Consider the following 25,995-nt stretch of genomic DNA (forward strand, 5'->3'; position numbering starts at 1 on the left):
GATATGAAAATTTGGTAAGGCATCATGTAAGAGCTTTGAATTCATGAAGCTATGGCATCAGATTGCAGATGAATATATAGTACTTGTCTTTCCTCTGCAAGCTACAGTGACTTAGTATATACTGTAGCCAAATGCTTTGAAATAATTTAGAAATTCAGGTAAAAGAATATGCTTAAAAGAAGTTTCATGAAGCAAATAGCCCTGTTATTTGCACAAATGGAGCCAACGTTCTTCACTAGGATCAATCAATTAGGCAACTTGGATGGATCTCAAGGGAATGACACTGAGCGAAAAAAGCCAATCTCAAAAGGTTACAAACTTATATAATTCCATTTAAATAACATTTTTTAAAAAAGATTTTTAAAATTTTTCCTTTTTCTCCCCAAAGCCCTCTGGTACATAGTCGCATAATTTTAGTTGTGGATCCTTCTGGTTGTGGCATGTAGGACGCCACCTCAGCATGGCCTGGTGAGTGGTGCCATGTCTGCCCCCAGGATCCAAACTGGTGAAACCCTGGGCCTCCGAAGCAGAGCACATGAACTTAACCATTCTGCCACAGGGCTGGCCCCTAAACAACATTTTTGAAATAAAAAAAATTACAGATATGGAGATTAGTGGTTACCAGGGGTTAGGGACTGGGAAAGATGTTCAGGAAGGAGGTCAGTGTGGCTATGAAGGGGTGGCGGGAGGGAACCTTGTGGTGGATGAATGTGGTGGTGGTTACATGAAGCTGCGCAGGTGAGAAAATTGCACAGAAACGCAGACATGCCAAAATCTGATGGTGTACTTCAGCTATGCAAGACGTTATCATTGGGGGAAGTGCTGGGTGAAAGGTACATGGGACCTCCTATAGGTTTTTTTGGCAACTTCCTATGAATCCATCATTATTTCAAAATAAAAAGTTTTTAAAAAATCAGACATTTCCTTGTCATTTAGAGAAGGGGTTGTGAATGCCTATGAGGTCAGGCGGTGACAAATAATTGAATGGCCAGGAACTGGGAGGGGGACCACTGGCTGATATCAAGGAGGCAGCTGCTATTTAACTCCTACCACTGGGGGACTATGCCTGGAATTGCTGAGTCTTCTCCATACTGTTGCTGTTTTTATAAAATGCCAGAAACTGAAATTTCTAATAAAAATCTCCTGACTTGTAAGTATTGACCACTAATTCAAACTTCTTTGAACACTGTATACAAGTCAAACTAAAGACACTACAGGGCTGGATTCAGCCTAACGATTCATGTGCCAGCGCAGCCTGAGGTCGGAGGTTCAGTGTGGCCCCAAGGTGAATGGCCCACTCGGCAACTTGGTAAATCTCAGTACACAGCTCATGCTTGTCTCTGGTCCCTTACGAAAGACGGAGAAATGGGTACTCCGGGGGAAGGAAGTGTTCTGATCAGGCTGCTAATGACAATGGCATAAGCCACCAGTCACTGACACCCAGGGACTCTGGAGAATGTCGGTTTGATCACAGCTCAGCCTGATGCCGCTGCTCCTGGAATCCTCCTGCAAGCTCTGACCCGGACCTTCATACCCGTTTCCTCAGCATGGGGCCTGGGACCCAGCAGGTGCTCAGTTTGTGTTTTCAGAAGTGCTCATTTGTTCTTCCCCAGCTATCTTAGTTATTGCATATTTTTAAAGCTAAGAGAGTCCTACAAAAACTGAGCAAATGAACCAGAATCTGGTGTGCTATGCTAGAGTTTACTGGAGGCTTACACAACAGTCTGGTGAGCGTGCTTTATACACAGGGGTCAGCAAAACTCACAACCTCTGTCTCTCTTTGAAGCTCTGAACGTAAGACTTTTGCTAATAGTGCAAATGAGCAGAGGGAGGTGCTGATAAGCTCCTTATTCTGGTTTGGTCCTTTAAAGGCTTTATCATCTCTGCCCTGCTAAATGCCCAGAGTCTCGTCATCCCTTCTTCCCCAAGTCCCAACCCAGCCAGCTGACTCACAGAGTGAAAAGGAGGCTGCAGCTAACTGCATCTTCTTCACCACAACCACGCCTGTGAGTCAGTAACATCTCCCCACTCCCACTGTCTGAAATACCACGTGCACTAACCAGACTCCTTCAGTCTCCAATCTCTAGCACACATCCAAGTCCTTCATAACGGAACTGAGTAGAAAAATTCTAATTTTTAAAAATTGGAATTTCAATTCAATTTAAAATAAAAAAAAATTTAAATCTTAAAATTTCATCTATGGTTCACAGAGTCAAATTTAAATTATTGAGACTCATTTGCATGATTTCTGTCCTCTTTTCCCCAAAAATCTGCTAATAAGACTCCAGAGAATGTTTGCTAACCCTCCTTTAAAAAAGGGTCTTTGTAGGTATTACATAATTATATATCAATAAAAGAGTCTTTTCCTGTTTACCATTTTTTTTACCAAGCTTTATAATATGCAGACTTTTGAAGGGTTGGTTCTCAGCCTTGAAAATTATGCTAATGAGGTAAGAGCAATAATTCAAAGTGTAGCCACTAATTTCTCTAAGGGGAAATATGCAGAGACCCTGGGTTCTACGTTTGTTTTCAACTAATTATCATGTATTTACTTTTCCATTAGTGCAATAATTTTTCTTTCAATTCAGAATTAAGCGATAAGACACTGAATTATATAAAGGCCTGTTTAGCATACCAGACACACCCCATCACTCCCTAGTCCTCTGATTTACAGCTCTTAGAATGCACCACCAAGAGGCTGTCTATACGCCCTTTCGTATTTATATTCCATCATGCAGTCACCTCAATAACTTATGCAGTCTCAGAATGACTACCTAGCAATTAGCTCCAGTCTTTTCTAACTCACCATCTCATTATGTAAAGTGGATTTGAACACAAACTTTATTAGCAACTTTCCATTCGAATTCCTTCTTATCTCCCCCACCCCCACCCGGCCTAGTAATGTCAGTTTGTATGTGACCAAAATACTCTGGAAAATGACAGTTTAAAAAAATCCACAGTGGACCGGCAGCACATTTAGTAATTGGTCTTTGCACTATGGGGCACTACAATAAATTGAGATTGTCATATTTCAGCTGAAGCATGTGATGCAATTCTTTATAGAAATGGAAATGAATTCTCCCTGCTACACAGCATTTTAACTATGTTCAGGAGGAATGGGCCAGTAAGAAAGCTATTACTTATATTCTAAAGGTTAAAAAAAATCCCCAAACTCTTTGTTAAAAGGTAGAAGAATTCATACTATCACTTCTTCAAACCCTAGAAAGAGGGCGAACAGCCTTCAGTGCTCTCTCACTGACTTACCGACGTCGGGATCCGTGGCTTGAACTCTGGTCAACAGAGCCTTGGTGGCCGTGTTCTCATAGACACAGGCATTGTAGTGGTCGGAAGAAAACACAGGGGGGTTATCATTCACGTCTTCCAGGATCAGGCGGACATCAGATTGGCAGAACCTGCCACCCCCGTCGGTGGCCCTGGCAATCAGGCTGTACACAGGGACCCTCTCCCGGTCCAACCGAGCCAAGGTTTTTAACTCACCTGTGAAAATATATAGTGGCATGGTTGGCCTGGCTTTTCAAAAACTGCCTTTCTTTGAAGAGCAGAGAACCAATTATATAAAGAACCCCCAATACAGGAAGGACCAATGACATTTGGCTCAAGTGCCTCATACTTTGAAAAATAGAGCAAATTCAATTTTATTTTTTGAGGAAGATTAGCCCTGAGCTAACATCTGCTGCCAATCCTCCTCTTTTTGCTGAGGAAGATTGGCCCTGAGCTAACATTTGTGCCCATCTTCCTCTATTTTATATGTAGGATGCCCATCACAGCATGGCTTGATAAGCCATGTGTAGGTCAGCTCCCAGGATCTGCAGTGGCAAACCCCTGGCCACCGAAGTGGAGTGTGTGAACTTAACCACTATGCCACTGGGCTGGCCTCAAATTCAATTTTTTCAAGCATCAGGGAAAAATTTATGGGACTCTGGATGCAACAGTGAACCAGGCGTATGATCTTCAAATTAATTAATCCCACCGTGAAACCTCTGTTACTAGTGGTTCTTTCTTTTGGTTACATGGAGAAGCCCTGTACCTCTTTATACCTCTCAAGACCTGCTCTGGAGATCAGCTATGACTCTGGATTTCTGCTATATCTCCAGAAAAAGCATAGAAAATGGAATAGTTCTCTGATGCTCAATCACATCAATGATCCGTAGACCCAGAAGGGGCAGTCTCTTTGCTTCCAGATACTCAACATCTTTTTACCCCATCTTTTAGAGGAAAATGAAATATTAAAACAGAGGATGGCTTTAGCAGAAAGAAGTCTTGAAGGACTCCTACTGTGCCAGGGTGAACCCTACTTGCTGGATTGTGGAAGGGCCTGTGGTTGCTGGGAGAGGGTTCCAGTGGGGGAACACTTGAGGCAGCAGCTATTCAGCAACCAGCATGGAGGAATGTTACGTCTATATTTTAACCATTGGAGCACCTGTACTGGTGCTGGGCATCAGCCCCTGTAGAGAGTTTGTTGTTGTTGTTGAAGTTTCAATAGATAATGACAACAAGTACAGAGACAGACCTGAATACATGGTATTTGGTGAAAAGCATGACTCATGAAATATTATTACTCTTAAATGAAAATAAATTAATAGACATTGTTTGGATCAAGCCATCTATACTTACAAAGCAGTTCCTCCTACAGCTTCCCTGCTACAGCCAGTTCTTAGACATAGGCTGGATCATTTCCCTCTTCTACTCAAAAATGTCCAGTGGTTTTTCAGTTGGGTATTCAAGACCCACCAGGATCTGGCCTAAAGTTATTTTTCCCACTACTTTTTTTCACAAGCCATTCTATAGCTCCTTTCACCAGTGACAATGTTGTACATGACATTACCTGGATGTGCCATGCTCTCCGCTCATGCTGCCCCCATGGCCAGCAGCGTCCTGCTTTAGCTACTAGAATCCTGGCTCAGTTCCAATGCCAGCTCTTCTTTAAAACAGTTTCCTCTTCTCTCTTGTCAGAATATTAGCTGCTTCTTCCTCTGTGTCCACATAGAACTCCCCTGATATCTCTCCTGGGCATGCATTTCATTCTGCCATTCATTATTATTATTGGCTTACTGGTCTGTCTTCCCCACTGGGTTACAATATCCCTTGGGCATGGTTTGTTTTGTTCATCTTGGAGTCTACCACAAATATCCCAAAAGTTCTTTTACATGTACTACCTACTCAGTAAATGTTAGCTATTGAATAATCACCAGGCCCATACAGCCAAGCAGTATGTTCCTGCATAGCTCAGTGCTTCCCAGTAGGATACAGATGACATGGAGGAGGGCAGGGAAAAGCTACTACTTTTTGGAGACTCAATAGCTATTGTTCACTCGAACCAACACAACCCTGGAAATATGCAAGCTATTCGATCTTTATACTTCATTTAAAAATTGCCATTTGATGGACTATCTAATACACAACACTGAGATAATTTATTTCCATAGAAAATGTCTTTTCCATTAGCTCTGGTCTTCAGTGCGGGCATCTGCCTTTAGCTTACATAACCTTTCACCTTATAAATTTTACCTGAATATGTAAGCAAATCTGAGGGCTCGTAGCTTTGGAGAAACTAGGCAGGAATGTTTAATAAAAACCAAACAACTGTGTTAATAAGCATCAGGAAAGGACCCAAAAGGGACTTAGAGAAAAACTCTCCTTACTATGCATTGCTGTTTAGTTTGCACAGCAACGTGTTTGTGATGAAACTCTATGTATACTCTTTTTAGGACAGAGGCCTTAACTCATGAATATGAGAAACAGGAGGAGCAAAGAGACATGTCTGATTACTTGTCATTAATAAATGTAGGTAAAGTCAAGGCAAGTTTTATAAGCCAAATAAAGTTTGTGTGTTCTGGATCGCCCATTATCAGATATGTGCAACTAGTATTTCCTAGAGGGCAAGACAGCAGGGGGTCATATCAAGCCTCTTAGAGGACCTGTCATAACTACCCATTAGTGATGAGACCACACGAAAGTTTAACTTCTCTCATGGACTAACAATGGCATTTACCCAAAGAATAAATTTCACCTTACCACTTTCTGGATCTAGAAAAAATTCATTGTTTCCAGATCCATAGAGTGAATATCGTATATCTCCATTGGATCCAATATCGGCATCCTTAGCACTGACCTTCAAGATGATTTTATTTGATGGAATGTCTTCGGGAAATAATGCTGTATATGCAACCTAGGCAAAGGCAAAGAGCAGTAATTAAATCATCACTATTTCTGAGGCAATTGCCATATTTAGCATTATAAATTATTTCTTTAAAAATGCATTCATATAGGGGCTGGCCCCGTGGCCGAGTGGTTAAGTTCGTGCGCTCCGCCGCAGGCAGCCCAGTGTTTTGTTGGTTCGAGTCCTGGGTGCGGACATGGCACTGCTCATCAAGCCACGCTGAGGCAGCGTCCCACATGCCACAACTAGAAGACCCACAATGAAGAATATGCAACTATGTACCTGGGGGCTTTGGGAAGAAAAAGGAAAAAAATAAAATCTTTAAAAAAATGCATTCATATAACTTAGCTTTTGCTGTCTTTTTCCTTCATCACAGAACTATCTTTCAATATGTGATGAAACATGGTATATCTGCTGCCCCACCCCTTCCGTGCTCATTCAGTCAACAAATACTGATTGAGCATCTATTATGTCCTACATATTATGGAGATGCTAGGAAAACAATGGTGAAGAAAACAGGCAAAAATCCTCGCCCTTGTGGAACCAGGACACACATCACATATTGATCATGATTCTCTTTTTCTGTTAAGTGCCAGTGAGTCCTTGGGACGCTTTGACTCTTAAAGAGGCACTACTAACACTTGGCATTAGTATGAGAGATTAAATCTATTTGCAACACTTTTCTAAGCTAGAGAATACCAATACTGTCTCTCGCTCCACATGGTAAAGAAAAGTAAATTAATTGTGATTCACTTTCAGTAAGAAAGAATACAAATCTAGTTCTGGCACCTTGCATTGGCTGTCATGTTTTGGATTGTAGTGGAAAGGCTAATTCATGAGGAGCCTGGAGACCTGGGTTTACTACCAATATTCCCACTAACCAGCTGTGTAAACTTACACAAACAAGTAATTTACGCTTTCGAATGGTCCATTTCTTTTCTACAAAATCAGTGATTTAGACAGAATAAGTCATAAAATCCTTTATGATTCCTTAAAAATTATTTAATTTGAAGACTCATGGTTTTGCTTTTGCTTTTTTTGGGGAGGGAAGGAGCAAAATTAGGTACTTGATCTTGCTACCTATTCCTTTTTCTTGTTTATAACATTTCGTCCTAGACTCTACCTCCTAGCCTCTTATATTCAATTAGAGCTCACTAATCAAGGAGATAAGAGCAGAAATTAACCTGGCCGTAAGAAGAACAGAGAAATGGGTTTTGATTTAATTGTAGAGAGGAAGAATAAGAAGCAGGAATGCATCCGCAGATCTCACCTGATCACACACTGGGCTGTTGTCATTCACATCACTGACAGTCACTTCGACCATGGCCTGCGTGACAAAGAGCCCGTCGGTGGCAGTGATATTGAGGAAGTAAATGTCTTGTTCCTCTCTATCTAGAGGTCTCTTCACATAAACCTTCCACTCACTCTGCACCAGGCCCAGGGCAAACCTTCCTCGAGGGTTCCCTCCTGCAGTGAGAAAAAGAGTTTTTGAAGCTGTGCAATGAAATGCTTTGATCTACACCTACAGTGAGAGGCCTGTGTGGGGTCATCCAGGTGCCCCTCAAACTGTATCCTTTATGATACTGAAAAGAAACTGATAGTGTGTTCTGACTCAACTGCAACAAAGCATGATATTTATAGGCTTGGTTTGTGTGAAAAGTAAAACAGTAACTTTCCAAGAGAATACAATGCACTTAGAGAAGCTGGAGATGATCTCTTGTTTACTTTCCCTTAAGGACAATCAAATTCAAACTGTGAACAATCAATCCTCTTCTCCGGATGAAATAACTGTCTTTCCACTTCATCTCAAGAGAGGATGTAATACACTATAGCGCTTGTTACCAAGACAATTTCATTAACTGTTGATTATGTAATCAAAGACAGACAGTCAGTTCTATTAAGGAATCTTTTAATGAAGCCTTTATCATACAGCTGTGCTCTTCTTATAAAGCCCAGAGTTTTGGAGGGAGAAAAGTTTGTGTGACAGAGAGGAAGACCCATTAGTATTAAGTAGCCCTAACGAGGGGTCATTTAAAGAGCAGTTCAAAGATAAGCACTGCAATTAGATCAAATATGTCAGAATGAAGCTGGCGAAAGTATAAGAAAAGTAGAAGAGATGAAGTGGAACACCTCGTTATGATGCTGAAAACATTGACAGTGGTCCCAGCAACATCCCTTTCCTACATCATTAAACTACATGGAGACAGAAGCAGCTTGGAGAACAAGATAGGAAGGGGAGGGAAGAAAACTACCTTGACCTTCTAATCCCAAAGAGGGAGATAATGCCACTTCAGACTTGGAGGAAGACTGGACAAGACAACTGGAAAGAAGCCAGGAATCCAGTTAGATCATCAATATTTCATTCATTTGCATCAACAAGTATTTATCACCTGCTCTGGGCCAGGCACTGTTCCAGGCAATAGGACTAGAGCAGTGGACAGACCTGACAAAAATCCTTGCTCTTGTCATGGAGCTCGCATTCTAGTGGGGAAGACTGACAATAAACAAATAAATAAGGAAAGCATATTGCAGACTTGCTGCTACTTGGTTGAAAAAGTGGAGTCATCTCACCTTCTTACAATGAATCTACAAAAGAGGAGAGGGCAAAAATCAGGGTGCTGCCAGAAGGACTGAGTGGGAAGTAGTGAATTCTGAGTGCTGCACTGCACTCTTGATTATAAGGCAGGGAAAGGGGTTAGTCTAGGGGTGTCAACAGCATGAGGAAGCCATGGGATAAATGGACCACATTTGGCAGACAGTGCAGAAAACCGGAGGGCTGCACATTCCTCTAGTGCAGTGGGTCTCAATTGGAAGTGGCTTTGTGCCCCCTCCCCCACCCCGGGACATTCGTCAATGTCTAGAGGCATTTTTGAATGTCACATCAGGGATGGTGGTGCTGGTGGTGCTACTGGAATCTATTGGCTTGAGGCCAGAGATACTGCTGATTATCCTACAATGCACAGAACAGCCATCCACAACAAAGACTTATCCAACCCCAAATGTCATAGTGTCACGGTTGAGAAAACTGCTCTGGTGAGGCTTGGGGTCCTCCCTGGGATATCACTTTCCTCCGCCACTGGCTAGGATTCAACTATGCTTCACTCAAATATTATTTCAGCACACACAAATTTAACCTCTCTATTCAATGCTTTAGGTGCAGGCCTACACGGTTCTTTTGTTAAATAAAATGATTAATGGTCCTTTGTTAATCTGAGGCAGCACAGCCAAGTTGTGCTGCATCAAGACCAAAAGTTAAATCTAATTAAAGTCAGTTGGTGGTTGGCACTGCTCATAGCAACAGTGGCTTTAAACTACGCTGTTCTCATCACTTCGGTGAAGTCGATGGGATGGTCCCTTTAAATCATCCACTGAGAATTCAGAGACAATGTATAAATAATTAAAGTTGAACATTTAGAATTCTTCCAAATAAAAAAGTATCCTTCAGAATGCCTAAAAAGCTTATTGTCTGAGACTGAATGCAAATAAATCAAACTGATGCTTTACTCACCTTTCTTTCTTTACCACTATTGCTCATGTCCTTACTGCAGAAATATACATTTTAATGAAAAAAAGGAAGATAGTGAATAAAGCATAAATGCATAAAGCATATATGCATAAAGAGCTTTAAACAGAAAACACCATCATGAAAACAGTTCCATAAAGAACAAGAAGAATAAAGAAAAGAGAAGTGTGGCAATCTCAGGCATTGACACACAAGCTCTCCCGTGGATCTTATTCTGCAGTGATTAATTAACTTTCCCACTAAGGTACTTAAGCAGATTCTGTGTCCTGAGGGCATTCTAATTAATTCATTTTTCACTTTGAATAATGTAGTTTTTCTAAAGGGAAGCCACCTGACTACAAGTACTGATGGATTCTTTAAAATCTTTAGGCATTTTGCTTATGTTCTGTCTTTGAATGTCACAACATCAAAATATTAGCTTTAAAAACTCCAAATAATTTTTAGAAAGACTGCTCCCACACCACCAACCCTCTCTTCTTTGCAGTTGAAGGCCAATCACCCCCAGAAAGCTATTCCTGATCAGTGACACCCCTTCTTCACTCTGACATGAAATCCTTGGCCCCTCAGAGCAACAGTGACATTTTTTGTACACTCTGGGTGACCTCATTTGTCTATCTTGTGCTTTTCCATTGAACCGCTACTTACTATTTGGAAAGACAGAAAAGAGATCTAAGAAAATTGAGTTGTCAGCAGAAACACCCTTTGACTTAGAGTTATAACTTAGGATTTTCCAGCAAAAGGTCAAACCATGCTATCTAATTTGTACAACTGTGTACGTGTGTGTGTGTGCATATGTATTTTTAATTCCAGGAGAAACATGTAAGTGAGACTTCCTGGAATCCAGCTATTGTTTTGTAGTGGAAACCCACTACAAAAAGTAGGAAAAAGGAATGTAGTTAAAAATCTCTCTCTTCATCAAAAAATGCTATTTTCAGGGCTGGCCCCGTGGCCGAGTGGTTAAATTCATGTGCTCCGCTGCAGGTGGCCCAGTGTTTCGTTGGTTCGAATCCTGGGCGTGGACATGGCACTGCTCATCAAACCACGCTGAAGCAGCGTCCCACATGCCACAACTAGAAGGACCCACGACGAAGAATATACAACTATGTACTGGGGGGCTTTGGGGAGAAAAAGGAAAAAAAAATCTTTAAAAAAAAAAGCTATTTTCATTTCTTCAGCTGAGATATATGGCTGGACTCCTTTTTAAATGATAAAATGTGATGTGAGGACTAGGTACCAATCTGGGTAATCTGTTGTAGGCAAACCAGTGAATTCCAAACTAAGGCTGAGTCAGCAGCAGGCAACAACTGAAAAACTGTCTACTCACAGATCTTTTACTCAGTCCCAGAGAGGTATTATTTCTCTCAATTGCTCATCTCATCTTCCTTCTTCTCTCCTACTCTTACCTCCTACCACCTTCCAACCCTCTTTAGAAAGTAGCACAAAAAGTGAAAACTGAGAGTGGCAGACTCACCTGTAATGTGGTAGCTCACTTGGCGATTAATGTCGGAAGTGTCTCTGTCCCACGTGCTGAGGACGGCCACTACCTCGCCCGGTGGGTCGCTCTCTTTCACATTCCCTCGGTACACCTCATGGGCAAAGACTGGTGCATTGTCATTTATATCTGTCACCCTGACAGAGACCAAAGCCGTGGAAGAAAGAGAGAAGGCCTCTCCGAGGTCAGAGGCCACCACAGAGAAGGTGAATGCGGGGTCTGTCTCATGATCCAGGTCCTTTAAGGTACTGATCCAGCCTGTGTTGCTGTCAATATTGAAGGCTTCCATTACCTTTTCGGGCTGGGAATCCGAGTGAAGAGAGTAAGTGACCTGCCCATTGGCTCCCCAATCCATATCGATAGCTCTCACCTGTGTGAGTTTGGTGCCAATAGGCATCCCTTCCATTATGATCGTCTCATAGCTTGAAGTTTCAAAGACTGGCTTGTTGTCATTCAAATCCAATACCTTGATATCTACATCTACGGTAAACACAATGTCTACCTTGTCCAGAGGTATAGTGGCTGCTACTTTAAAGTGGAAAGCTGGGCTGATTTCATGATCAAGGCGTTTGTCAAGCTTGATCGTGCCTGTTTCCTGTTCTATGATGAAGACACCCCCTTTGTTATTTTCTAGTCGTTCCCCATTAACCATGCTGAACCTGACATTCTGGCTGGGCAAAATCCTAAGGGTGTCCACCGTGCTCCCAATGGCTGTATCTTCTGAAATGGTAAAAGAATATTGAGACTGGGTGAATGCAGGCAAGAATGTTTCAGGGGGCAAGACGTGGATATAGACAGGAATGAGGGAGTGCTTTACTGGAATGCCGCCATCTACTGCTTTGACAAAGAATGACAGTACTGTGTTTTTCAGCTGGTTAAAATTGCCCTTTGTCACCATCCAGCCATTGTCAGGATCGATTTCCAGGAGGTCAGCCACCGAGACTGAGGCCTCGCTATACAGGGAATAAGCAATCCTTGAATTTGCTCCATCGTCTGGATCCATGGCTTGAACCTGAGTGACCAAGTGTCCCCTTCCAACATCTGCCCTGACGCTGGCTCTGTATTCCACTGTTAGGAACTGGGGAGCATTGTCATTTTCATCCACAACAATCACCCTCACGGTGCAGAAAGTTGTTCTCCCTCCACCATCGAGGGCCCTCAAAAAAATGCTGATGTCTCCTTCCAGAGGGTTTTCCCTGTCGAGTCTTTCTGTTGTGATGACCTGTCCATTGCTGTCTATGAGGAATCGATCCTTAGCAAAGTCATTGATGATGGTGTAGCTGATCTGCCCATATGTCCCTGGGTCCCCGTCCGTGGCTCGAACGTGAATTACCTTTGTCCCAGCAGCCGCATTCTCTCTCACCTCAGCTACATAGGTGTTTTGTGAAAAGGCAGGGCTGTACAGGTTAGCCCCTAGTACCCTGATATGCACCTGTGCAGTGCTGGTGAACAACCCATCAGAGACTGACACATTGAGACTGTACAGAGGCTCCATCCGCTGCTTCCGGTGGTTGGACAGTGTGATGATGCCACTCTTGCTGTCCATCAGAAAGCTTGTCCGGTCATTCCCAGATAAAATGCTATATTCCAACCGGTCAAAATCAGAGCTGTCTGCATCAGAGGCTTGCACACAGGTTACAAAATGGCCCCGGGGGGCTAATTCACTCACATAGGACTCATAAATGAGCTGATTAAAAACTGGAGGGTTGTCATTTACGTCTGAGATGTAGATATGAACCAGGACCTCGCTGCTGAGTGATGGGAAGCCATTATCTGTTGCTCTGACTTTCAAAGTGCAGTGTTGCACTAACTCATGGTCCAGCATCCGTGCTGTCAGTATTAAGCCACTTGCACTGTCTATGTGAAAATAATCTGTGCTGTTGTAAGTATCCTGGACAATCTGATAATGTACCATTTTATTGTTTTCTGAGTCTGCATCAGTAGAGACAACTTGCAAAACAGGTGTTCCAATGAGGGATGCTTCAGATAATGTTGTATTATATGTGAGTTGATCGAAAATAGGGGGGTTGTCATTTACATCATTAACTAACATGTCAACGGTGACTTCAGCCCTGGCACCAGTAAGGGCATCACTGGCTCTTACTGTCAGCTTGTAAACAGATGTAATTTCATAATCCAAAGGGCTAACAACTTTCAGTACCCCAGTGTCAAAGTCAATATTAAATTGTTTATAAGGATCCCCATCAATAATGATATATATTATGCCTTGGCCTTCTGGACTGGTGGCGTTGATGCTTAGAATGGGGGTGTCCATTCTGATGTCTTCGTTGATGGATGCTGTATAAAAGGGCTTATCAAACACAGGCATTGCTTTGTTGACAATAGTGATGGGAAGTTCCACAGAAGTGGACAAAGAGGGTTTTCCACCATCTTTGGCTAGGATGGTGACTCCATACTCAATGTTGGACAAGTCAGAATTGAATGCTTCTTTTAAAATAACATTCCCTGAATTAGGGTTAATTTCAAAGTGGCCATAGTCATCCTGTAGGACATAGGTCACTTCTCCATTTGCACCTTTATCTTTGTCAATGGCTGTCACCTGGTAAATCAGAGTCCCAGGCTCAGCATCAACTTGCACAGCAGCATAGTAAGGGAGGCCCACAAAGACTGGAGAGTTGTCGTTTATGTCTTCAATGTTAACCCTGACCACCACCCTAGCCACACGCAGATGGTCCAGCTCGCGGCTGGCTTCCACCACCAGCTCATATAACTCTTGTTCTTCACGGTCAAAGGGGACTCCGGTGGTCTGAATGACCCCTGAGGTAGATTTTATCTTGAACTTATTTCCTGGGTTTAAGATGCTATATTTTAAGGGCTCATTAAGGCGATTTCCAACGGCATTGACGATTGCAACTTTGGTTATGTTAGTGTTGTTCTCTGAGATCGAGGTGGAGTAAAAGCTTTGTGTAAAGTGGAGGCCGCTGTCCATGGCTTCTTTAACCAAGATGGTGACCATGGATGTACTGTAGAACTTTCCGTCAGACACTTTAACTATCAGCATATAGTGATCTTTGGAAAGGTTGTTGTTTTTTATGGTCAGCACTCCACTATTTGAGTCAATTAAAAAATGATCCAAGCTGCCTTCCATTAGGCTGTATGTCAGTTCAGGTGGCACCTCGGAGTCAGGATCCATAGCACTAACTTTCAGAACCTCCACTCCAACATAGGTAGGTAAAAGTAAGACAGTCTCAAACACAGCCTGAGTGAAAACAGGTGGGTTATCATTCACATCTGTCACTTCTATGTTCACCTCAACGGGACTCTCTGCAGTCAGCTGGGGGCTACCACTGTCTCTCACATGCACATGAAAATGGAAATGGGCAATGGTTTCATGGTCCAGGTTGGCAATTGTTCTGATTGCACCTGTATTGGAGTCCACAGTGAAGAACTTCTTGGCCGTGGACTCCACAATCTGATACACAAGCAGAGCATTCCGGTTGCTGTCAGCATCAGTGGCTCGAATCACTAGTGGGCTGTTATCCATGCTCCTGACAATGCTATTGACTGGGGCAGCTTCACTTAGGCTGCCTGAATACTGAGAAAAGAGAAAAACTGGGGCATTATCATTTTCATCAACAATCTGAATATTGACTGTGGCATTGGAGGCCATTCCTGCCATGTTAGTGGCTTGAACGATGAGCTGATAAGAGGACGTGCGCTCATAATCCAGTGCCTTCCGAGTGGTGATGACTCCAGAATATGGATTTATGGTAAAGATCCCATCAATGTTCCCATCTTTGATTTCATAAATGAGGGTAGATTGACTGATGGCAGAGATTAGAATGACTGATGTTCCAATATCAACATTTTCATTTACCTCTGCTTGGTAGTCTTTCTGAGTGAACTTGGGGTGAGAATTATCAGACATGGTGACAGAGATGCGCACAATTGCAGTGGCAGACATCGGCGGGGAACCCTGATCTGTGACTTTGACCGAAAGGACAAACTGGCCCATCGTTGTCATGTCTGGTTCTTTGGAAACAGTGATGATGCCCAGGACTGGTTCGATCTTAAATGTGTTCCCAGTGTTCCCTACAATATAGAAATCAATGGGGAAATGAGTTACAAGTGGGTCATTTTTTGAAGATTAACTCTTTATCTAAAGGCTCCTTTACTGCAACATGGACATAGAAAGAAATTACTTGTATTCATTCCATCTCATTCTAAATAAAGTGAGAGACTCCTCTTTTAGGGGTATTCAAAAGCAAGTGAAATGAGTTTTTCAGTAAAATTGTGAATTTCAGATCAGTATCTTCTTAATCTAGGTTAATAACAATGACAACACAATACTGTGTACATTCAAACTGGGAAACAAGAGTTTGTAGGAGAGATTGTCTGTTAAGAATGTTTAAGACTTCCTTATTCTCAGCCTTGTGAGAAGAGTAATGGACTGGGCTAGCACATGCTAGTGCCACTGGTAAAAAGGTATTTATACCTACACCAGTGCCATATTCTGTGTTTTACCTTATGAGAAAAAGGGTTGTAGGAATTGTTTCAGAATATTATAATGTAGTCATTTGGCTTCAGATTATCCCAAAAGTAAGCTTTGCTATAAGGAGTTGATCTTGTTTCAGCCTATCAGAACCAACTCCATCCCGAACACTACTTTGGCGAGGGGGATTTTGTGGGACGTGAACAATTCTTCCCAAGTCCCTGCTTGCTTTGTAAGCTGTGAGGACTTTTTCTGACTAGCCTTCTATTCTTCACTTCCCCACGCCCCAAAACACACATCCACACACGGATACAAAACTAGACATAAAAAAAATGATAAGGCAGTTGCTCCAATCTGTAACCATTCTATTCACTAAGTATTTGAGAGGTTTCTGGTGAAGTAGGAAACTGTTGATACTCTGCACCAGCATTGAAACCAAGAACTTGGAGCATAACTCTTATGGAAGTGAGAAACTGACACTCCACTTTGACATATCTGAAATGGGAAGGGCTGTGAACCGTGACACTGTAAGAGTTTAGAGCTCTGCCTCTGAAACGCACAGTGGTGTGAAATCTGGGATTGTTGAGGATGAGGAAAATAAGAGAGGAGTCAAGAATGAGGAACGCAAAACTTGAAGAATGTAAAGAATGTAGCTCAAACGTAGTGGACAGTATGAAGCAGAATTCTTCACCAAGCGGCTTTTTACTTCTCTCCTCAGGCTTTCTGACAGTTCTCAAAGAACTCACGTGCTTGTGTGTCCAATTGTTTTAAATCAAAAGTTAAAAATATTGAATAAATTGAATAACGTTATATCTGGATTTTTCTTTCTTTTTAAAGTACTGTAGCATGGCAGACATATAAATGATTTAATTGTCATTATCCTTAAGATAGGCTCCAGGATTGAGAGGGCAGCTATATGTGTCTATTGAAATATACAGCAAATACTGCTGTATACATACTTACTAAATAAAGTTTTCCATGTCTAAAAATGAAAAAGTCATGTTCAGATAAAACTTGTTTCTATAAGACACCTGCTTCTTTTTAGAAGAGGTAAGGAATTTGATAAAGAAACAATAATAATAAAGAGATAAAGAATTTGATTCCAGCCCCCAAATGTGAGTATTAAATAATGTTATCTTTGATGTCAGCATAATTTTTTGCTTTGCCACTTAAATGTGACCATTTTGTGATGACAACAACACAAAGTTCAATGGTCTCATGAACAAGCTTCAAATTTTCAATAAATAGGACTGTGGAATTGAGTGAGAGTCCAACATTTGATTGATAGACCCTCACAAGGAGGCAGGAATCATTTCACTTCAGCATCTCAGAGGAGGAAAATATAGATACCTGAGCAATAGTCACCTTCCAGCAATGGCTCCAACATGCAACCCTGAATGATGAATATAACAGAGCCAAGTCTCTCTGTGTTCGTCAAGTTTGATGTGCCACTGCAGAGTTTCCAGCTAAGTCCTCCCCGCCTCTAGGCCCAGTACATTTCTTCAGGTCCAGCAAGACACACATGGCAGAGTTGAAGAGGGGCCAGCTTCTGACCTTAAGGAGAACTTCATAATCCTGCTTTCCCATGACCTGCTTGTTACACCCCTCCAGGATGCTGTGCTCATATGTCAGGTCCAAGAAGGCTCTCCATCTCTTTCCCTCTTCAACATACTGACCCATTTTCTAAGAATCCACTTCCTGCTTGTTCCCTCCTGCTATACTTGAATCCTTGGAAACTAACTTCTTGTTTTCTTGGAATCTATGGCTTCTTGTAGACTTCTGGCAATGGGATAAAAGCTGTGCTTATCTTACCTAACGTTATTTATCTAGTACCAAGCACAGTGCCTGGGGACAAAGAAGGTGCTCAATAAATATTTATTGAAAGAGTAAGAGGAGAGGTAGATCTAAAAAAGATTTTTAATTCGCTATCTGTATGCATCTTGGAATCCAATATGCCCCCATCCTAACTCAGTTCTCAGTCCTGGTCTCTCCCGTACTGCCCTGTCTTGGAGCCTCCCATGAACCAAACATAAACCCGAACTAAATATAAGAACTGAAGCTCTGTACTTGAACTCTGCCTCTGTCCTTCGGGCCAAAATAAAAAGCCTTAGTAGTTACTTTAAAGGCCAGGCAGTGGAGAAAATTTATGGCCCACCAGTAAACAGAGTAAAATCTTGCTTATCTGAGGTTTGTGAGAGAACTTAAATAAAATGTACACTTTACACAACTACTTGTCATTTGCTTCAAAACGTTGAAGCATCTGGGATCTGCCTCTCTTCTACCATGATCTGGGAAGACATCTGCTTGGCCAGGACCCGTCCAGGTCTGGTGTAGGCCTGTCTGTCTCTGAAGGGCCCAGGGACCATTTGAGACTTACCGTGCACACTGAAATTGTCATTAGCTTTTTACACATACCATCAAAGATTGTATGATTTTGAGATACCAATTATTCCTGTGGGTTTCTAGAAAGTTTTCTATATAAAAGATGTTTTAAGGTAATCACTTGTCTGTCTAGTTTTAGTCAGCTGTAAAGGAATGACTGAATTCCTTCTCTCTGCACAACACCAGGCTGTAGTCTGTGGAGGCTAAAAGATAAGGGAGGCAGTCTTTTCAGCTGCATGGAAAATTACTCTTTAAAAACCTCCAGATTGGCTTAAAAATTATGTGGCTATCTAGGAGGAGTATAAGTAGTAGCCTTAACGACAAATATAAAAAGCGAGTAGACACACAGACAGATGCTTAGAAAATGTTAAGTAAAAAAAGTAGAAACAAAACCCTATAGCTAAATGATTACAATGACATGAAACAATGTATATGCATGAATGAATATGGGGAAAAGAAAACAATAGATAAGATTAGGGAAAAATTCTAGAAGAGTTGATTTGGCAACAGTTTCTGTGACATTATTTAAACATTTGTTTCTGAAAAAGAAGTTTCCCTGTATTAACTGTGGAACCAGAAGAATGAGGATTATATAATTAAATAATAAAAATATATTAAACAAGAGATGCAAACTAGCATTTTTAAAAAAGCATTGGTCAGGCTTTAGGTTGAAAGAAAATTCCATGGAAATCTAGAAAAGAAATGAGTGAATTCGCTTGGGGCACTTGGCTGTTAAGAACCATCTTTTCTTTCTGTTTTTTTTGTCTAGAACTTAGCTTAGACTCATAAAATGTGGGTGCCTAATACAGGAAATAGTTTAAATTACCATTCGATGTAGCAGCTTTTTTTAAAAGAAAGTTCTTGGCCTTTCTTTTTCTAATATTTTTCAGTCCAAAACTGTCATTCTAGCATTCATATTTTAATTCAACCCCTCCCAAAAATGCTCCACATTTAAATCATGAGAGAGAAGCCTTTCCAATGCTGGCATGAAAGGAGACGGCATTTGGCATTATGCACGACAGACATAATGTTGCAGAACATTTTGGAAATGTGTGGCTTGGATGTTCAAAAAAGACAGAAGAGGGGAAGGGAAAATAGAGCAGATAAAGGATACTTGTAATTTTTAGGTTCACAGTGCTGTCCCTTGCTTGGACATTCATCTCTCCTGGCACAAATGTTTTCTACGTGTTCATCTTCAAACCATCAGTAAAGTATGGTCTTGCCTTGCAGGTGTTAAAGTTGATTTGAAAAAATCTCAAATTTTATAGAACGAGAACCTGTATTTATTTATCTGTCATGTGAAGCAGGTAATTCAGTACCTAACAACTACTCTGCTACTCTGATTGCCTTCAATGAGGTGAATTTGTGCTAACGGTGGGGGTTGAGGAATTTCTGAAGCCCACAGCTCACCTACTACAAGTAAACAAAGACATGTAAGATTCAATTCACACGACAGTCTGGCGGCCCTCAGATGGTGGAAGGCTTTGATTGTTTTCGTCTGAGGCCATGGCTTGTTGATCCATAGGTAGAAGCCACTGAGTTTGTTACACATTTCTTCTCTCTTCTCCACTCCAGAAAAATCCAAGAATGACACAATAAAAGGAAACTTTCCTCGCTGTCAATGATGGAAAAGATATTACAGAAATGCCAAGAACTTTATACACCATTATCACACACACAGGGCAGTTGCTTGGCCAAAAAATTCATCTGGAGACACTCCAGTGGTAACTATGTGAATTTTACATGGTGATAAATACAACTCAGGGGCGAGCGCCATGCATTACGCTGCAATCTGTGCAACAGCTCTCACCTGCTTCTATGGTATATATGAGTTCTGCATTTTCCCCTTTGTCTTTGTCCAAAGCCGTCACTTGCAGAACAGCTGATCCCAGAGCAGCCGATTCAAACACAGATGCTTCATACAGTGGGTTGGTAAAATAAGGACTGTGATCATTAGCATCTTCCACATTCACAATGACTCGGGCCAAGTTTCTTCGATAAGGAAACTCCTGATCTCTGACCTTTAGGCAAAATACAAGAAGCAGTAGGACTAAAATCTTAAATTGCAATGAACTCACACAACTATGTCTGTGGTGAAAACAAAATGAGATAATGCACACAAAGTGCTTAACTCAGTCCCAGGCACAAAATAGGTGCTCAATAAATGGTGGTATTATCAAGTCAAGACACTGATTGTGAACACACTGAGAGCAGAGGCCACATCATCTTTATTGCTCAGCATTATGCCTGGCCTGTGGTCTGTGCTCAGTCTGTGTTTGCGGAACTGATACCTAGATATCACAAACACAGCACTTTCCTCTACTCTCTGCCCCCCAACCACTACCCCCTTGTTATTTGTGTATACAGCTGCTAATGGGCCAATGGATGGAGGCCCTCCTGAAGGGGAAACTAAAACACGGAATTAATGAAAGCAATGTAGGCAATGTCATTCAATCATTCATTCAACAAACATTTACTGTCACCTATTATCTGTCAAGTCCCTGGCTTGACTCTGGAGGTTCAGCAGTGAATTAGATATAGTCCTTGCCCTCGAGAAGCTAATAGTGGAGTGGGGAATACAAATAAGGAAACAGACAGGTATAAGACCTGGTGCTAAGTGTCAGGATGGGAGTGAGTAGTAAGAGGAACCTAACCTAGCATTCAGCTTCTTGGGGGAGGTAACAAAAACAAGCAGAAGTGGTAAAATGATGGTGGTGGTGGCGTCGGGCACATATTTCAGGGAGAAGAGCCAACATATACAAAGGCCCAGGACTGAGAGAGAACCCTGATTGCCGGGAAGGTGAACCGAACCTTAACTTCTAAAATGTGAGACTCCCACTGTGACTTTGCTGAAGAAGCTCCCCTGTCTGCTTTCAAGCCTCCCCTGGTTTGCATATGGCAGAAGCTCACAAATAATCAATTCTTTAACTCCAACCACATGACTGTGCTATAATTTTATGTAGCACTAATCACATGTGTGCTTTCCATTTGTTCAATTTTAGACTCCATAACTTCAGAGAGATGTGAAGAAATTAGAAAATAGACTGAGAAGGGCCAACAAAGGGAAACGGGTTTTCAGAAATAGTACCTAGAAGGAAGGAGCAAAATGACTGAAATGGCTTCGCTTGAGAAAGGCAGCAGAAAGGACCTGTTTTCTCTAAATATTCAATTACATAAATGATACACGGGACAGGGTGACCAAACTGAATTTTGAGTTTGTTAAGGAAAGAATGAACAGAAATGACTTGAAGAATTGTGAGAATGGAGTTAGTCACTGGCATAAGGTTTCTGTCCCCGAAGAAACCACCCCAAAGCAACCCAGTGAGTGTGCTGCATTTCCCCGTCTGTAAACTGGCCTGCCACACCCAAGGACCAAGCTGGACTCGATATTTTGGGATTACTGAAATCTAGGTCTGCTCCAACCTAATGTCCAAGGGCGCAAGGATTTTGTCTCTTTTACAACCTCAGTGTCTAGAATGGAGCTTGGTATCCAATGAGAAACATCTGTTGAATGAATGAATGAATGGCTAAGGGATGGATTTGATGATCCCTATGAGTCGCTCTTCTGTTCCCTGGAGTCTGAGCTGGAAACCATAGCCAAGGTACACACTCAAGTTTCCTCTTGTCCAGCAAGTTTTCCACCTGGGGAAAGGAAGAGCAGCACTGAGTGGAGCATTACTTTCAGCTGCTTGGGAATTGGTAGCATCTTTGTGTATTTTAAAGCCAATCAGTACACAAGATGAAGTCTCTGTCATCCTACCTGGTCTTCAGGAACTGACAGAGGCTCTTTTAGGCAGTGACTGTGGAACTGCCCATAGGGTTCTGGGTGGTTAAAGGGACAGATTTTAGACCATAAACTAATCAAGGATGTTTCTTATTAATCTCTACTTCCCAATTCTGTGAACTAGGCAAGCTCCACTTTAAGATTAAAGCAACGTCTCCTACATAATTTGGAGGCCCATGAACCCAAATTCAGACTTAACACTCTCTGCAGGGCTTGGCGTGTTTTGGGATTAAGTCCAATGCCAACGCAGTAGGTAATAAATCAGTTCCCTACACGCTTCCAAGGACTGAGCATTGCAAAGGTTGAGTAAATGATTACCCTTGTGATTAACTTCTTAAAGAACTTCTTTTAAACTGTTCCACAAAATCTTCTGGATGTGAATGAATACTACAGCCTGGGAGATTTACGGAAACACGGCCTGTTCCTTCCCTCTCAAGTCAGTCTGTCAGCAGCATTTACTGAACAGCCACTGTCTGCAGAACTCACTAATATTTCAGTTTGGCAAAAATATGGAGTCACTATCTAACTGTAGTAATTCCTCACTGAAATAAAAAGGCAAAATGAATGCAACCCTGCTGTGAAAAGACCAAATTTACTATTACTTACAAAATTTAAGGGCTCTGTACTTCTGAAGACTAAGATGTGTGCCCTGAATGGTCAATGATTCTGCTAGGAGAGCAAATTAGCAGTTGGTCCTACCATTATGTTGAGAATGTGCTTGTCCTGGGCCTCATGGTCCAGTCTCTCAGCAGTGTAGAGCACGCCAGTGCTGGGGTCAATCCGGAATTTTCTCATGCTGACGGAGTCGATGCTGCTGTGGACAGTATAGCTCAGCTTGTGCTTCTCGTCTCTATCTGTGGCTTCAATCTGCAAGATCTCTGTATCTGGAAGCACATCCTCGGAAATTGTCACATCGTAATTTGGCTGAGAGAATTCTGGGCCATTATCATTATTATCCAGCACTTTGATGAATACCTATAGTTAAAAAAAGACAAGAGTGATGACTAATGCCAATTCACTCATTGCTAATAAAAGAGGCTCCCTCCAAGTCTATGGATCCTAGCTTCTAGCAGCTATCTCAATATGTAGGAAGATCTTGTATGGAAACACTCTTTAATCAGAAGCTGACCATAAACCAGTAGTTCACATTAGCAGGAACATAAACTACGAGCTGATCAACATTCTCACTATTAATTGAACAGGTGAGATGGCCCCAGGAGGTGATAATTCAACACGACTATTTGAGGCACGATGTAGGAGATCACAAGGTGACTTTAGTTTGTTAAATTCCTATTATCTTAAATTCTTGTTATGGGCTCCTTATAGTGGACTCGATGTGGAGGCAGTGACAGGACGGGAGGAGTAAAAAAGAGGCAGAGGAAAGGGAGGACTGAACACGGAGGCAGCGTCCTCAGAGCAATCAGAGCTTCTCAACCGCAGTGTCCACACATGGCGGCTCTCCTTCAGATGGGAGGTGGCTAGCAAAGAACGTGGTACTGACGACAGCTAAAACATGAAGTCCCAAGTTGTTTTCTTTTATAAAGCGTTTTGTTATAAATATTTTCAGGCAGATATAAAAGTAATAGTTTAATGAACCCTCACATATTCATCACTCAGCTTTGACAATGATCAACTGATGGCTAATCTTGTTTCATCTATATATCCATTCATCCCTGTCTGCTCCCCCATATTATTTTGAAGCAAATCTAGCCATCATATAAGTTCAATATATATCTCTAAAAGATAGATACACACACACACACACATACACACAATACCATTATTACATCTAAACAGAGAAAACAGTAATTCCTTAATATCATTAAATATTCAGTTAGCATTCATATTTCCATAATTTTAACATATTATGTATGTTCATATACATATGTGTATATATATTTCATAAAATAAAAAAAATTCATGATTATGATAAATATAATTACATTTTAATCAGGATAGGCAAATAAGATCCAAACATTGCATTTGGTTGATATGTCCTTTAATTATCTTTTAATTTATAAGTTCTCCCTCTCTCTTTTTCTATTTCCTTGCAATTTTTATGTTGTTATTTTTGGTACTGAACACACTGACTCATTTTCTCTTTAACTCCCACAGTCTGAATTTTCCTTATTGCCTCCCTGTGGTTTTGTTCTATATGTCTCTCTGTCCCCTGTATTTCTTATAAATTTGTAGTTTGATCTAGGAACCCTGATAAGACTCAAGCTCAGTTTTCCTCTTTTTTTTTTTGGATCTGACAAAAATCCTTCAAGGGTAATATAGTATACTTCCATCTGGAGATACATAATATCTGGCTCTTTCTCTTGTTCTGTGATACTAGCAATCATTATGATAATTACACAGATAACATTAATTCATTAAAAATTGCAAAATGGTAATGTTTTAATTACATGATTTCTTCCTCACTTATTAGCTAGAGGAATTCTGAAAAGAAACTTCAATTATTTGGTTACTCTGAAGTACACTTGACGTAGGAAAGGCCGCATAAACACTTAATTCTTTATCATTTCAAAACAATGATTGGTTCTCCAGCTCCTCTCAAATTGATCACTGAGGTGTTTTTGTCAAGCATGATTATGAGCTCATGAATTTAATCACGTCTGTCCATTCCAGGTACTATACTTATTATACTTATTGGCGCACAAGTGACCCTTCCTTGGCCAGTGGGAGCCTCTTTAAATTGGCTCTTGAGATGTTGCAACATAATCCTTGTAGTCTTTTATAGTTTCATTGCTTTCTAATAATTGCTATTGGTAATTTTTTCGATGGTAACCTTGTACATTTTCTTCCGCATCCCTGAATTATCCATTTCTCCAAAAAGTGTTGGTTTCTTTCTAGTTAGAAATGGCATTTAGAGACCATGATCTCGTGTTAGAAATGTTCATTGCTGTGGGATTTGCTACTGTGTCTAGGTTTTTTCAGTGGACATAGTCTGCAAAGTCTATTGTTGTTAATTTTTTCATGAGTTTCTACTGATACTTTCAATTCAAAATTATGGCTTCAAGGTTTTTACTTAATCTCATTCTTTTTACATCTGTATCTCCTTTCTTCCATACTGAAATTTCTGATGCTTAATGACATCATAATTATCCATTGTTTAATCTGAAATACATGCACAAAAGTCTCAAAATAACAACACCAACATTGTTACTATATTTATATTACAATTATAATCATTGAAAACAATTTAATATTATTTTGCAGTTCTTTTTGTCCCCCACTAGGGATATATAGTCAAATTAGTATGTTTAAAGTCACTCAGAATAGCTCTTCTTTGTGTAGATATGCTACCAATTGGATATACATATAGGTTCATTTGCTTCCATTTACTTTCAAAGTTTAGACTTGCTTTTTTTTGGGTGAGGAAGATTGGCCCTGAGCTAACATCTGTTGCCACTCTTCCTCTTTCTTTTTGCTTGAGGAAGATTGCCATTGAGCTAACATCTGTGCCAGTCTTTCTCTATTTTGTATATGGGACACTGCCACAGCATGGCTTGATGAGTGGTATGTAGGTCTGTGCCTAGGATCCAAACCCGTGAACCCTGGGCTGCTAAAGTGGAGTGTGCGAACTTAACCACTATGCCACTGGGCTGGCCCCATGATTTGCTTTTTTTAACATTTAATCTTGCTTTATACTATATGTAAAAGTACCATTGTCAAATTTACAAAAAAGTTATAGTCAAAGACGTTTAGCTTCTATATCTTTCTGCTTCACTCTATTCCCTCCTTCTCCCATAGGTAATCATTTTTTTAATTTATGTTATGTTTTACCCATCTATTTTGTTAATATAAACATATTGTATACATTTTCCCCCAACATGCTATTACACTTAACATTACATCAGTTATTCTCAATTGGGGATGACTTTGTCCCCCAAGGGAGATTTGGCAATGTCTGGAGACATTCTTGGTTGTAACAACTGGGGAAGTGGGTATTTCTGGAATCTAGTGGACAAAGGGTAGGGATGCTGCTAAACATCCTACTACACACAGGACTAGCCCCCTGCAACAGAGAACTATCTGACTTAAAATGTCAATAGTGTGGCTGTTGAGAAACTCTGCATTATATCCTGAAGACCTCTCCACAGCAGTATAGAGATAGACTCCCGTTGGGTAGACATATCATGGTTAATTCAACGGGTCCTCTTCAACGTTCATTTAA

At 41.1% G+C, this 25,995-nt stretch overlaps 1 protein-coding gene across 2 annotated transcripts in view; it reads right to left on the bottom strand.

Moving 5' to 3' along the window:
* Positions 1 to 25,995, bottom strand: part of FAT3 (FAT atypical cadherin 3) — a 616,260-nt gene that overhangs the window by 76,459 nt on the left and 513,806 nt on the right. For both annotated transcript variants that reach the window (XM_070490463.1, XM_070490462.1), the window contains exons 8-13: positions 22,515 to 22,790; positions 19,842 to 20,052; positions 11,176 to 15,249; positions 7,452 to 7,648; positions 6,037 to 6,190; positions 3,265 to 3,498 (exon numbers count right to left, since the gene is read on the bottom strand). In XM_070490463.1, the coding sequence (XP_070346564.1) occupies positions 3,265 to 3,498; positions 6,037 to 6,190; positions 7,452 to 7,648; positions 11,176 to 15,249; positions 19,842 to 20,052; positions 22,515 to 22,790 (5,146 nt within the window). The remainder of the gene's footprint in view (positions 1 to 3,264; positions 3,499 to 6,036; positions 6,191 to 7,451; positions 7,649 to 11,175; positions 15,250 to 19,841; positions 20,053 to 22,514; positions 22,791 to 25,995) is intronic.

The sequence above is a fragment of the Equus asinus genome, chromosome 20 (genome assembly GCF_041296235.1).
Source record: "Equus asinus isolate D_3611 breed Donkey chromosome 20, EquAss-T2T_v2, whole genome shotgun sequence".
Classification (NCBI taxonomy): Eukaryota; Metazoa; Chordata; class Mammalia; order Perissodactyla; family Equidae; genus Equus; species Equus asinus.